General features: G+C 40.9%; 1 protein-coding gene across 11 annotated transcripts in view; it reads left to right on the plus strand.

Moving 5' to 3' along the window:
- Positions 1-15,215, plus strand: part of CELF4 (CUGBP Elav-like family member 4) — a 715,283-nt gene that overhangs the window by 391,639 nt on the left and 308,429 nt on the right. For all 11 annotated transcript variants that reach the window (XR_007373866.1, XM_048930944.1, XM_048930945.1 and 8 more), the window contains exon 3: positions 13,016-13,064. Coding sequence is in view for 10 of the 11 variants with exons in the window: in XM_048930944.1 (XP_048786901.1) it covers positions 13,016-13,064 (49 nt within the window). In the remaining variant the exon portion in view is untranslated. The remainder of the gene's footprint in view (positions 1-13,015; positions 13,065-15,215) is intronic.

Genomic DNA, 15,215 nt, shown 5'->3' on the forward strand with positions numbered 1-15,215 from the left:
TCTGTAAAGATATATCAATCATAAATTATCTCAAGCAATCATACATGATATGGTAATATAAATTACAGATTTTATTTCTGTGTATTCATTTTCTTTTAGCCCTGTTTTGAGCGCTAAGAATTTTCTTTTATTCTGGTATTAAAATTTGTGTTTAAAAATTGCAAGGGTCCAGAAGCTGAGGATTTAGGGAAAGCACCATACATCAGGATACTGATGTTAAAGCCTCAAAAGCTTTAATAGGGGAGAGAGTTAAGGCTAGAATCATAGAATTAATCATAGAATGACCTGGGTTGAAAAGAACCACAATGATCATCTAGTTTCAATCCCCCTGCTACATGCTTGACCAAGGTTACTTTAAGTACAGAAAGGTTTTCATCACACCCCAGTTCAAAGAATCAATGAGTTTATTTAAAATAGATGATATTAAAAAAGAAAACAAAACACTGCTCATTTTTATGGTCATGGTTCTGACTTCTCTCATTTTGCACTTATACCATCTAGCACCTAATTCACACTGCAGGCACAGACTGTGCAGTCTGGACCAAATTTTCAAATATACTCAACACCCACCCAGGAATGAAAATCTTTTAATTATCTGTCTGGATATTTGAGAACATCCTGTGTTTGAAACAGAAGGTTCCTAAGTAGCATGATTTCTTGCTTGGTTTCCCTCACTGTGCTTTTTTTTTATTCTATGTGTCACATCTTGAGAGTATTTCTTTGCTGTGATTTTGAAGGACGCTGCTAGAAAGCAGCAAGCCTAGCTCTCCTCTACGTTGGTTCAAACATGTCAGCATTGTGTAGACTTGCTCCTTATCCACGCAGAAGAATCAGACCCTGGGAGTTCAGACACATACTGTAAAAAGGTTAATGGCTAATACTGCTGGAAAGTTTATGGCTGAACTTCTAGTGGCTCTGATCAACGCTGTCTTTAATCAAATGCCACAGCACAAGGAGAGGAGGGGGAGGAAAGGCCAGTTGCCCGAGTTGTCTCTTCTCAGTGAGGTCTCTCCAGTTTGCCTCTTCCAACCTTACCCCAGCAGAATACACAATGCAAGAAAGTTGGGGGGTTGAGCTTGCAGACAAGTGAAAAGTCAATGGGGGTGAGGAAGGAGGGTGTAAATAACCTGGAGCTATCGGCTAGGATGCCAGAGGTGGCTTGCTGATTCCGGCCACTAACAGATGTGGACAGGTGAACCTTTACACCAAATCAATCATCATATTTATTCTAATTGTATCGTAATAGTCCCTCAGGAGCTCAGTTCAAATGAGCTTGACATTATTAAAATTTTAATGCCCAGTTTTCATAGCTGAATGAATATTTAAAGGGTATGTCCCAGGCTTAAGTTATGATGATGAAGAAATTAATGGAATGTCTTGTTTAATGCTTTGGTACATGTTGATGCAAAAGAAAAAGAAAAAAAAAAAAGAAGAAGATGAAGTAGTTGTTCAGAGAGAAAAAGAAAGGCAATGTTTGAGCATAATTAGAGGAAGAAAGCATCAGTGATGCATTAGTATCAGACATCGCTCTTGTTGGATAGCTCTCAACAAAGAGGAAATATTTGTCATTCGGGAGGGGGAAACCAGGGTGTGGTTGGAAACCAGAGCAGAAGCAGTGCTGCAAGTCTCCAACCACATCCCTGCCTGGTGGGATGAAATTACTAGCCTTTGCTGGCTGGAACAGGCACAGAAAATCACCTTTGTTGCCCAACCAGGATATTTGTTTATTGTAAGTACCCAGATCAACTTTGAAGGGTGGCATAATTAATCAGCAATACTCATCAGTCTAGTAATTATGTTATAGATAATTGTCAAAACATAGGACCAGATGATACCAGTTATACATAGGTGGGGGTGAGGGGCAGCTCCTCTCAAGTCAGAGATCCTGATTCTGCATTGGCTGAAATGTACATGGAAACTCGGAGGCCTGAGAATCCAGAAAAAAAGGTAGTTTTGTGTCAGGCAGAGGATTTCTTTTTCCAAATCTTTCTATGCTTCTCCTAATACAGGAAGTGTTTAGGGGACTAAGAATTTTTGCTTTCTCTTCTTTTTGATGGCTGTACTAATACTTACAAGGTTTCTGTTAGCACTTATTCATTCATTCACTACTAGGAAAAAATAGAGGGCTAATTGGGTGGCTGGATGGGTTTAAAATCTCCTTCCAGAAAGTATTTCCTCTCTGTGAAAGAGTGCTGAAGCAAAATTTAGCTCTCTAAGCCCCTTCACAGAAGATTTTCTTTAAAGGAGCACTGTCAAGATAAGGATATTCTTTTAGTGTGTCTTTCCTTGCTTGCTGTTATTATTATTATTACTATTATTAGTTTTTTATTTCTTTTGCATGCTCCTCCGGGAACTGCAGCCCTGATCCAGCACACAGCTAAGAGATTTATCTTTAGGAAAGGCTTTCACACATCTAATGTGGTTTAGAGGTGTGGTTTAGACAAACCAGTAGAGAAGGTGGCATGGCTACTGTTTTTTGTTTGTGGTGTTTTGTTGTTGTTGTTGTTGTTTTTTGGGGGGGTTGTTTTGTTTTGTTTTTTCCTTGTGTTTGAACAAGGCTTATTTCAGGTTATCATAAAATAATGATTTTTGCAAACTGATAGAACTGAGTGCTGTACCACCTGAATCTTGATGGAGACATGCCTTACAAAAGAAGCTCCTGTGCTTCAGAAATGCCTCAAAGATCTATATGACACAGGTTTAGGTTTAGCCTTCCTAGAGTGCAGACAGCTACCTGCTCTCCTATGGCAAGCTTTGTCATGTTTGAAGTTAATCCTTGGGACGGGAAATTAGTATATCCAGAAGGGCATGAACACTCTTGAAAGTAGGATCTGTGCTGGGAGAAGATATGCTCCTGGCTCAGACCAGAGCCAGTCCAGTATGAAAGACAACACTGCTTGCAGCCTTAACCCAGTTAAGGGTTTCATTTCCTGGAGACACTGTGCTTGAATACAGGCCTTGAGGCCACCTGCACAACTACATCTGTGAGAGTGCCTTTATTTCATGAATCTGGCAATGGGTGAAAGCTGAGAGTTAATTTACACTGCTTACTCAGTTTGTTAAATGGCACTGCTGTGGAAAAAATTTCTCCATGGGCAAGAGGGCTGGCTGTGGTTCTTATCTTTGTGGCCAGGCATACAAAGCCACAAGCACAGAAGGCCTAATCTACTTGGATGGATGGTGGCCAAGCTCCTTTTGAACCCAAAGCACTGAAGTCAATGGGAGCTTGGCCTTGCCTAAAATCTGAAAAGGCAAGCCAAGCAACCATTATTGGCAAAGTCAGCATTTGGGTCTTGCTTCAGTAGAGATAAAGCTTAGAGAATGAAGAGCACAGCAGGGAAGTGCCAACAGCCAGAGGTCATGAGCTTGGGATAAAGAAAAGAGGAGAACAGATGTTCATCTCTAAGTGAGAGGGCAGGGGTTATGTCCATAATGCCTTGAGTAGTACATCTGTCTCTCTGGCTTGATTGTCTGTTCCACGTGTCCCATATGTGGTGAACACCCTATCCTTTCCCCATATCTATGCTTATTCACCCAGGCAGCTCCTGAGCTTCCTCCTCGCTGTGCCTCTGCCTGACTGATTACCAGCTGCAGTCAATGCTGGGAATCTTTAGAGCAGATCAACACCAAAAGCATCTGTGAGACAATTCACAGAAAAGGTCTGAGAGCAAACTTTAAACTAGGCAGTTTAGGCACAGACTGCAAACACCTGAGTTGAGCACACACATCAAAAATGATCAAGGACCCCCAGCATTCATTTAAGTTCTATGCCACCATCTATATATTGTTATTTCTTAGCCATGCTGTCTGGTTTAAGGCTATCTTGGTCATATCTTTATGGGCTACTTTCATATAAGTGGATTAAGTCGATGCTTTGCCATGAAAGAGATGGGATCACAATATCTAGGCTAAAAGACAATGTGATTTCTCTACTAAATGCATGCAGAACTAGCTAATAGAAAATGCCCCTGATAGAGAATATCATTTTAGATAAAAGTTCATTTGGGCACATTTTAAAATTGGATATAAATTATCTTGAAATAAACTCAAGTGAGAAATTAGAGGAGAGGTAACAGTACAGAAAGCTTATTCCCATTAGTATTTGGGAAGACGTGAGGAAAGGGCAGCAAAAGACGTAGTTTTGTATCAGAATTTGATGTGTTTATTAGCAGATTTTCAATTCTGATTGTTTGTGGTAGCTGCAGGAAAGATTTTATGAAAAGAGCTCCTCTTTCAGACTTACACCTCAGTTGTCAGGATCATCAGATAAAAAGGCCCTTACCTATTGCTTAGCATCACCTGGTACATTCTTGAATATGCTCACTCCACATGGACTGACCTCATGGATATATGGAGTGCAGAAACATTTTCCAAACCAAAAATACCTTCAAGTTCCTACTAGTCATTGTGCATGCGGCTACAAGTCAACATAATTCAGGCCCCTTTCTTTCCAGGCCTGTCTAACTGTGTAGCTGCCTACAGCTCTAAGGAGACCTCCTGCTTGCCTTTTTCACATGCAGTTTTGCATATGAAACAGTGCTCAAAAAACAAGCCTGCTGCCTCTCTTGCTTTGAATAATAAGGTTTTGTTGTTCCAAGCATCCTGTGATTTGTTCCTCTTACTGTCCTCAAGCCTGCAGAGCAGTGGGTGGCTGGACAAAGCACAGAGGTCCATAAATCCCTCTAGACTTAGTCACTTCTTTCAAAACCAGAGACACTTACAGTGTCACCACGTGCTCAGCTTCCTCAGGAACAAACCTACAGATCTGTGGAATTGGAAAGTCATTATTTTGTTATTAACAAAATCAGCTGTTTCTTCAAAATCAAGCCCAAACTGTTTTGCAGTGAGGAAGTTTTGGATTCAAAGCTATAGGCTCTGCATGTGAATGTGAACTTAAGCCCCCTCTGGGTTCATCTATATACAGAAGACAAGTGGAAAGATGGATCGATAGTTAGATGGATGGTTTGTAATGTGTTTTATATGATATATAGAAAATACTCTGAGTGCAGGGATGGCCAGTAGCAATCATTCTCGGGGGTAGGCACCAGAGCACTGACTGATTTGTAAAGGTTAGACCCTTCAAGATATTTTTTTCATACCTCATACATGCCTATTTCAGGTCTTCTCGTCTATTTATGTACATGCCTATGACACAAATCTGGTCAGGCAGAGAAGAACATGGTGGGAAGGAATTGAAAGCCCACTAGCTATATAAGGTTTGGAATAGAGTCAGTAGAATCATAGAATCACAAACTCATAGAATGGTCTGGATTGAAAAGGACCATAATAATTGTCTAGTTTCAACCCCCTTGCCATGTGCAGGGTTGCCAACATCCAGACCAGGCTGCCCAGAGCCACATCCAGCCTGGCCTTGAATGCCTCAAGGGATGGGGCATCCTCAACCTCCTTGGGCAACCTGTTCCAGTGCATCACTACCCCTGTGTGAAAAACTTCCTCCTAATTTCTAACCTAAATCTCCCATCTCAGTTTAAAACCATTCTCCCTTATCCTATTGCTATCCACCCTCGTAAACAGCCATTTCCCCCTCCTCTTTCTACACTCTCTTCAAGTACTGGAAAGCCACAATGAGGTCGCCTTGGAGTCTTCCCTTTTCCAAGCTAAATGAGCCCAGTTCCCTCAACCTTTCCTTATAGGAGAGATGCTCCAGCTCACTGATCATCTTGGTGGCCCTCTTCTAGACCCATTCCAAGAGTTCCACATCTTTCTTATGCTGAGTGCCCAGGTCTGGATGAAGCCTCACAAAATGGGGCTTCTGTATTCCAGGTACAGTTCATTACTACAGTTCATTAAGCCACTGTGATTTTTTTTTTGCCAAACTTTCTTAAAGGTTTACTCCCCCTACTCTGCCATTAATCCAGCATTGTATCAGTTTATGCTGCCCACACAGAAGTATACTGAAGGTGTACTCACATGGCATTTCATGCAACCATAGCACTAACCACTGTTCTCATGGGAACAGGCATTTTCTTTTTGTGTTATAGATGAAATACAGAAATACAGAAGGCTGGCTGTATAGCTGACCTATGCTGAAGCAGCTTTTCTGATTCTGTAACTCTCATGGAAATTTCCCTGATCAGAGGACCCGGGGCATGAGTTTATTTTTTTCTTCAGAGAGGAGATTGCTTTGGATTCAGTCTTATAGCAATTTAGTTTAGATCACTGTAATTCAATTATGTCACTCAGAATAAGGTACAGAGTGATTTACTTGAACTTTGCAATTACACACACACAATCCAATTGTAGGTGATTTTCTTGGCCTTTCCAACTTTGACACTAATATACTTTGCATTTCCTTAGGGCCTTCAATCACAGCAGATTTTGTTCAGTGCTCTAAAAGTTATGACCCACTCTTAAAATGCATTCATGCCAATACCTTTACTCGCAAGAGTAACTGTGTAGACTTCACTGGGATTACTGTTGTGTACTTTTGGTATTTTTGGTGGCATTTTTCAACAGGAAGATCTTTTCCACTGAAATGATAAGAAGTAGACATATTTTCAGGAAATTTCAGGGCAGTTACTAACAAATTAATGCCTCCAATTAACATCTGAGCTATGTCATGGAATCACCAAGAAATGCATGACATCTTTAGCAATCAAGGTACTTTAGAATGAAATTGTCATCTATGAGACTAGCCAGCGTCTACTGGGTACACAGACACATTAATGCCCAATAAGCATTTGCTAAGAACTGACAGTTTCCATCAACATCACATCCGTTGCCATCAGACCAAAGGAGTGTTCCATCATTAATTTAGAGGACTGATGTCTGAACAATACCCAGCACAACAGAATGTGGTTGAGCAGGAAGAGTTATTTATTCACCATTATTGCTACTCACATCATTCAGACGTAAATTACAGAACTTGCTTTTAGCACCAGCATTTAGAAAGATTTTTTTTTCACCAACAACCTTCATGATACATCGGGGTGTTCTTACCTTCATTTTACAGAAGAGAAAGCTGAGAAAGACACCGATATAATAGTACGAACAAATTCATCCAGAAGGCCAGTATACACCTGGAATCTGACCTTGTCAGATGTTAACTCTCTACTTTCTAGACTGTAACAGCCTGATTCTTTGGGAACATGAGTAAACATGGAGAACAGATTACCTTCTCTTGCAGTTTTTGATACAAAGCCTAATCATACACCCAATCAGTTATACACCCAATCTGTTATCTGTTAATCACATTTCTTAAGGCCTGTAAGGAGGGAGAGGAAAAATTATTATTATGTAAATGATCAGTGTGGTCATCTTCTATGGTTTCAAGCATCCTACAACCTCTGGAATAACTTTTTTGTCTTCTGAAGAGTCTTATTCCTTTAGCATAGCCAGCAGATAATGCCCAACACTGCTCTCTTCTGCACAGGATATTATTTTCCTAATGATTAGTGGTATTTCTTAGTGGTATTCCAGTAATCTTCAGCAGCTCCTTCCTCAGTTTTCCTTCCTATCTCTGGTCTCATTTGAATCTGTTCAAGGCAAGTCTCCACTCTTAATATTTTCCTTCATTCTTATTGTTTTCAGTTCTGTTTGTCTGTCAACAAGCTTAATTGAGCCTTAGTCCTGGCTAGAAACCCTGTGTAATTTAATGAATAATGAAAAAGTGAGACAAGGAAGGGAAGGATAGTAGGAGCAGCGAGAGGAAGAAAGATGGAGACAGTGAGAAATCAGCTGTCTCTGTTTCCTACTCTTCTTTCGCAGATGATCCTTCTACCTGCTCTAAATTAATATCAAAGCCAGGGGGAGCACGAAAAGGTTGGTGGGGAAGAAAATGACAACCTTAGGGGAAAAAAATCACGATACAGAAAAGCGTCTGTCCCCTGTCTAATTCCTGCAGAGGCCTGTAGCTGATGGTGCTGAGAAAAATACAGTAGCAAGCTCTGACATTTCATTTCTGCAGAGAATTGAAAAAGGGCTTGCTGTAATTCATCGCTTCTTGTAACTCAAACCCTTTTTGACAGGAGTACCTGCGCTGTCTTTTAACAGTGGCACCATGGTGGCTGTAATTGGACATGAAAAATGATGTCGTGTTTCCACTTGCAGGGAGGATTGGGGTGGGCGTAGGTGGGGCAAATGGCAAGTTGATAGGGGAAGATGAATTTGGCATTATTTGAATGAGTTGGTTTTAGGCAAAGGGAAGGAAAAGACAAAATGAAGGTTATGAAGTGTAACGAGTAGAGTAATTTTGTCCAAGGTGTGCAAAAACAACAGTAAGGATGGTTTTCAGCAGAGATGAAGGTGCAAAGAATGAAAGGAAAGTAAGCAGCATAGTGCAGCTGAAGTTTTAACTCCCCAGTCAAACTAATTACTTACGGCTTCTGTGGAAGAAAGGCCCACAGCTTTTTCTGCAATAGCATGGATTCACATTTTTGCTGTTATACAGCACCCACAGTTTCTGATACAGGGAGTCTGAGACACAGAGGTTGCATGATGCCACATGAATAACGTAAATGTGAATAAAACTCTGGTTCTTCACTGCTGTTTGCCACCTCTTTGAAAACTGGGTCTCTTGTGTGTAACCAGAAATTCAAATTACATTTTCTGGCTCTTTTTCCCTCAACATCCCAGCAGTGATGTTGAGTGAGACATTTTCAAATCATTACTGTGGCCAAAGTGGCCTTTGCATCATGAATGGGGCATTCTGGGACCATAAAGTTGGGAATCTTATAAACACTTCAAATAGATAGATGCTCATGTTTCACACAGAGCATGAACATTTTCAGTCATGTCCTACAAGGAAGGAGAAAGGCTGCAGATAAACTCATGCCGGATTAATAGATACTAAAACAGTATGTTCCTCAACAGGGATAATCTAGAATGAGAATTCACGATCATATTTCAAAGGAGACCACAGAGAACATCTTTGGGCAGAGGAAAGGAGGACCACTGCAGCAAAGAGAACTGTAACAATTCCTTGGGGATGACCTTCCAGATTTTGTCCAGTCCGTTTGTCAGTTAAATACTGGATTAGCCTACCTAGTTCTTTTTCCTTGTAATGCCAAATCTCTCTTAAAGACTTTTTAGTGATAAGAATCACTAAAAGTTCACAGCCAATCTCTAGTTCCTATGATCCCTTGTGGCTGCCCATGACATTAATCGGATTTGCTGATTGGCATTGGTATTAGCACCTTTCTGTTTTTCTTAAATATGAGGTTTCTTCCTCTTCTTTGCCTGGTTGGGGTTCTTCTGATGAAAATTACAAGTTCCTGCAGGAAGGCTTGTGTAAAATATGTAATTCCTGACTGTATTGGCAGCTACTGGCGCATATATTTCATGACACTGGAGGCATTTAAAGATGTAGAAGATAAGTTTCATTGGTGGACAGTAGTAGCTGCCATGGATTTCCTGAGCCTTAGGGCATCATAACATGTTTTTAAAGCTTCATGTGCTGACTCACTCAAAAGCAACTTTATCAATTCTAGGTTCAAGTTCTCCTCACAATTTCAGGAAGGGGCATCTTCACCAAGGCATGTTGTCCATCTCTAGTGTACTGACCTGAGTTCTTCCCTCATAAGGGAACTGAAAACAGTAATTTGAGGTCACTGACTTTTCTAGTTCAAGGCAAAGATGATTATACAATCTCATTTACTCCAATATTTCCCTCCTGTTGTGAGCCCAGTTGATTGCCATAGGACTGTTCTTCCACCTGACACACTCCCATGGTCCACCAGGACAAGAAGTTAGAGATATCCATAACATTATTCCTGAAAACACTTTTCAGAGGACTGTAATTACGAATAAAAAAATTTGTTTCTTTGCACAATGACGGTTCACAGCTGAAGAATAAGCAGAGAGCTTGAACCTCTGAATTCCTTTCTAAGCATGTGCTTCCCAGACTGGGGAAAGTACATTTTATTTTTCCACTTAGTCTTTCCCTGTTCCCCATGCCATCTGCCTGCTCCCACGGTATCTGTGTAAGGAAAGAAAAAAGAAAAGAGGGAGAAGAAAGAAAGTGCCATCTATGGAGGGAGGAAACTTAATTATTTTCCTCTCAGTGTTTCTCCATATAATGGGTATTTTTCATGTCAAGACGATCTCAATTTGTGTTATGGGCTGTGTGCATACAGCACTTTCTCTTTGGTCTATAAAGAAATTGTCAAGTGTATAAATCAGAGTGCACATTAAATGACACTAGCCTTTTATTTATCAATTTACCTAAATATTTATTTTTCTCATTTTGCTAAAAACTTGATGTTCTCATCTGACTTTTGTGAACTGACCGCATCCAGTTCTTCACAAGTAGGAAGAGTTGTTCCAAAGGCAATCACTTGAATTCAATGGGGAATTTTGTGGCTGTTAGCACACCTCCTACAAATTCCTACCTTATGTGACCACTTCTCTTTCCAAATGTCTGGAAAGCAAGTTCTTACTGTCTTTGAATGAGCAGCAGGGACCTCATATGTTTAATAGATCTTTAAGTGCCTCCAACAGCTAGGTGCTGAAGTGTAGTTAAAGGAGCGATATGGCAGGACGTCCATCCTGCTGAAGACAAGTACATTGCTTCTGGCTCTGCTAATATCTTGTGATAGTTGTGTGTGAGGGACAGACCTTTATAGTTGCAGAATCAGGGGCTGATGTGAGGTTTACGCAGTACTTTGTAGTTTTTAGCACTTAAACTGCCTGGATTTTCTAGATGATGCTGGCATATAGAAGAATAGAATTTGCTCAGTAGTGTCTGAAGCCACTGATCCATCTTTTTCCAAGTGTGATTCTAACTGTAGTCAGTTTATGGCTAAGTACATTTTCCTCTCGAGACAACAATGCAGAAAGATCTGCGAAGCTCTCCATCATCTTAACCTACTTGTCAGCCAGTTTGATGACTTTTTATTACCAAATATGTGTTCAGAGCAATTAGAATAAATCTAAATGATTACGAACTACTTTCAAGAAAAAAAGAAGAAAAAAAAAAAAGAAAAGAAAAGAAAAAAGAAAAAAGAAAGAAATGAGGAAAAAAAAAAAGAGGGAAGAAAAAGGAAACGGATTTGTTGGCAAGCTGCATTTAGCCACAAAGAAGAGAGGGGCAAAATCACCTCTACTTCATTCTAAGGTAGTAGAAAGACTGGAAGAGAAGCATAGAGATAGAATAATTAGAATAGAATAATAAGATATTTTGCATGTTACATAGTAGTACTGCCTAGATACAGACATCACAACTAAAAAGATTGCAAATCCCTTGTTGTACTGATAGTTGGTAAAAATTAGTGCTTCCAGTGTTTTCCAGAGAAAAGAGAATAATTCAGATTGATGCCTACTTCAAACTGAGAAGAATTAGGAAGAAAAATTGTCATCCCTGCATTTTCAGGCCAAACCCAGACTCCCCCACAAAGTTCCATCAGGACCATTCCTCTTACCCCTACTCTGAGAGAGCACAGAGGTGGCTATGGTTAATGTACTTTGCAGTCAAGGCATAGTACACTTCTGAGCACCTCTACTCTCTGCCTGGACTGGAAGTTAAGACAGCTTTACTGGGCCTGCTGCAACTAACATGGATCCCAGTGGGAGTTTCCATTTTATTTAACCTCCATTTGCCTCTTTTGTTTTTTTTTCTTTCTTTCTTTCTGTTTGTTTGTTTGCTTTGCGGTTTGAAAAGGCATCCTGTGACACTTAACCAATTTTTGGTCTGACTTCATTGGGAAGCAGTGGGTTGGCAAATTCCCATTGCCATGTTAATATGGTATGGAGGAAGAGTCAGGAAAGGGCTTTCAGATGGAAATCTTGGCTGTTTCTGATCCAGTCTGTATCACCAGCTATTAATAGCAGAGGAATATCCTAATCTCTTGCATCAGACATTGAGATAGGCACTAGCAGTAAGGATGCTTATGAACATCCACTGCCACTTCTCCGGAGAAGCTGTGTAGCTCTAGGTGTAAGAGAACTCCTTTAATGTGGAGTTCTCTTGCACTCAGACTTTTTAAGATAAAAACGTAAAAGATAATAAGAGAGGCAGTGATGGGAACCAAACCTGGCCAGTCACACTAACCGTGTGCCTGCACCAGTGACCTTCTGTCCCCAGCACTATAAAGGAGGAAGGGGACTCAATCATCTGTGTCTGTGTTTACATGAGCCCTGTGAGCAAGCACGGCTGAAGGCAGCACTTGGATGGCAGCTGGTGTGACTGAACGTGTAGGTGTCCTGTCTGTGCTGTGCTATCTGTGTGTCTCTCGGAATATGTTCATCCTTGCTATGGACCGGACCTGCACAAGGGAAAGACGCAGCTGTGTTCCCCAGCCTGGGCTGAGACCCCAGCTCCTAGGCACCATGATAGGCCCGAGTGGCCAGGCAGGAGCTGTGCTGGGTCAGAGTGGCTGAGAAGTCTGCTGTGCTCTGCACCTCACTGAACACTGGAGACAGTGCTGGTTGTCAGTGTTTTTCTTACAGGAACAGAGCAACAGGGATAAATTAGAGAACAAAAATCATATTTTCAGCACAATGGCAAGATTTGTATATGCGCATATATTCTGATGTAAGAAAGGAAAAACACATTTGAAAAAGCTAAAGAGGGAAAGGGAGATTTTGACTAACTTACTGTGCCTGTCCTCTGAAGAAAGTCTCAATGGCCAGCACCTCCATGACATGGGAAAACTAGGTCCAAGTACCATTCCCCCATACTGCTGATAATCATAGCCAAACCTCCTGAGCCAATGGTTGAGGTGAAATTTACTTCTGTTCTGACACAGTAGCTTTTTCAGAAGAAACTATTAGAAATTTTAAAAGTTACATTTAAAATTTCACAACCCAAGTGAAAAGAGTCAGTCTCTCTCCTGGTGTGATTCAGCAGAGCGCCTGTCAGGAAAATGGGGTGGCACTGAATTACCTCACACCAAGAAGCTGCCCAGGCAGCCTGTGCTCTGTGGTCACTTCTTTGCTTACTAATCGCTTTTTTCCCTCCTCAGGGAGTGTATTCTTGTGCTTACTATGATGCATGACTCTATATATGAATGCTCAATTCCATTGTTAAATATCTGTCTCTCTTCGTTTTCTCTTACAGATGAATAGACCGATCCAGGTGAAACCAGCGGACAGCGAAAGCCGAGGAGGTAGTTGACTGCATTGCTTTCAGCTACAGTGCTAAGTATAATTGTTGTCTCTGGCTTCTCTCAGGCAATGTGCTGATCAATTAGTAACGTAATCACTGCCAAAGAAATTCCCTCTGCAGCAAAGATTCTCTTTATTAAATCTCCTTTACTTCGTCTCGCTTTCCTCATATTCAATTATTATTTGATTTTAAAAGGCAGGCAGGTGCCAGAGATTGCCTGGGAAACAAATAACTGCCTTGTTAAGAAGTGAAGCATCAGGCACTGACTTAACAAAGTTTAACAGCAATGACGGCAACATAGGTTTTTCAGACCTATGTTCTGCTGAGCTGCAGAGGTGTTTAATGTGGTTAGGATAAAGCAGACATTTTACGATTTATCTGACCATGTTGTTTCTCCTTGAACTGAAACAACTCTGGTCATGGACAAGGTAAATTGTTAAGAGTTTTCTACACCTGCATCAGCTTATGTGGATAAACATGTTGTGGAAGCTGAAGGCTTCTCTCAGAAAAAGGGAGTTATTCAGGATTTGTACAGATGTAGCTGGAGTAAGGAGCTGGTCTTTCTCTTTTCCGTTCTGCATAGTGGATTTGGAAGGCTTTGCTAAGTGACCATTCCATTGATCACTGGTGATAAGGTGTTTCCTCTGACAGGTTTTCTTTCTGACAGGTTTTTGTTTCTTTCTGCTTTTTTTCTTACAGGCTTTCTTTCACAACTGATTTTGTGGTACTACAGCATACTTGCTTGGGAGGGGCCTGTTTGTCAGATCAAATACAGAGCTCACTAAGAATGGGTAACATCATCAGTTATGCAGGACTAGTTTGCACTCTATTTTCTTAAATTTGCATATTTATGTATATATAAATATACACATATATATATATATTTATATATATATAATGGCATTCATTCTTCTCTATACCTATCTGCTTGGCTGAAAAAAAACAACACAAACTAGAGGCTTTTGTCCATATATGCAGTTAAAGCAGTAGTGCTTAGGTATCATAGAAACATGGGAATAGATTTTGTCATCTAGTGATGATTTGGCCATGCGTTATATGAAAACTCTTTAATTTTCAACATAGACATAAACTTTTCTTCATTTATGTGACTCTATCTTTGTGCTGACATTAGTGGAAATTCCCCAGCATGAGCTACTGAAAAGGAGCAAAATGTCCTGCAGATAAAAGGCCCTGAAATTGTATTCTTTTTCAGTTGAAAGCTTTGGATTCCAGATGCTTTGACTGCATCAGTGTGAGGCTGAAACTCTCCAGTGACTCAAGTCATTGGAAGATTTTGTACACAGCTCATAGTTAGAGGGCTGGTGTCACGGAGTGGTGAAACCAGCAGGTTGGCAGAGGCTCTGTAAGGAAGAGTTGCGGTGCCGTGTAATTACAAAGCAGGGCAAGAACTGAATACTGGAAAAGTGCCCGAAAGTCCAGGGATAAATATGGCACTTCTGGAGTCCCCATAAAGTAAATTCAGGGGAGTTTGCTAGCGGTGTGCAGAAAGTGTTCAAAAGCCTCTGCAGTGGCAAGTTCTTCAATCAAGGGACAGAGCACTTTTCTAATCTGCAACAAAGCATGTCACACAAGGCAGCATCTTCTAGTGGTTTTTAACAGAACAGGGTCAATTTGCCCCCTTTTCCTTCCCCTCTGAAGATCTGGCTCCATGTCTTAGTAGGTGTGGGTAAGCTATGGGCAGTTGTCAGTGTGGATCTCCTATAGGGAAAGGGAAAGGCTCAGCTGCTTGGGCAAATGAGGGGACATTATGCACATTCCACTGGAGCTCGTGCCGACAGCGGGAGTGAAGGGAGAGCCTTTTGTCTATTTAATTAGACATACCAAAAAATAATAATTAGGCTGGCCAATTTGCTCAGTGTGCCTACAGGGTATGTAGCTCCCAATCACTTTTTTTTTTTTTTAAATGCAAATCACTAATAGAGAACACATGCCTGGTTTTCTGGGGAAGGTTTTCAAACTCTTGCTAAGAGCAGCTGCTTTCAGGAGGAGAGGATTGAACCGCAAAGGGCTCGGGTGGCAGTTTGATTCCACATTATCTGTCACACCAGTAGTTCCCTCTCCATTGTATTTTACCTAATTATCTCCCCTACACATACAAGCCTCATCTCTTTCTACCCACTCCGCTTCCGTA

The sequence above is a fragment of the Lagopus muta genome, chromosome Z (genome assembly GCF_023343835.1).
Source record: "Lagopus muta isolate bLagMut1 chromosome Z, bLagMut1 primary, whole genome shotgun sequence".
Taxonomy (NCBI): Eukaryota; Metazoa; Chordata; class Aves; order Galliformes; family Phasianidae; genus Lagopus; species Lagopus muta.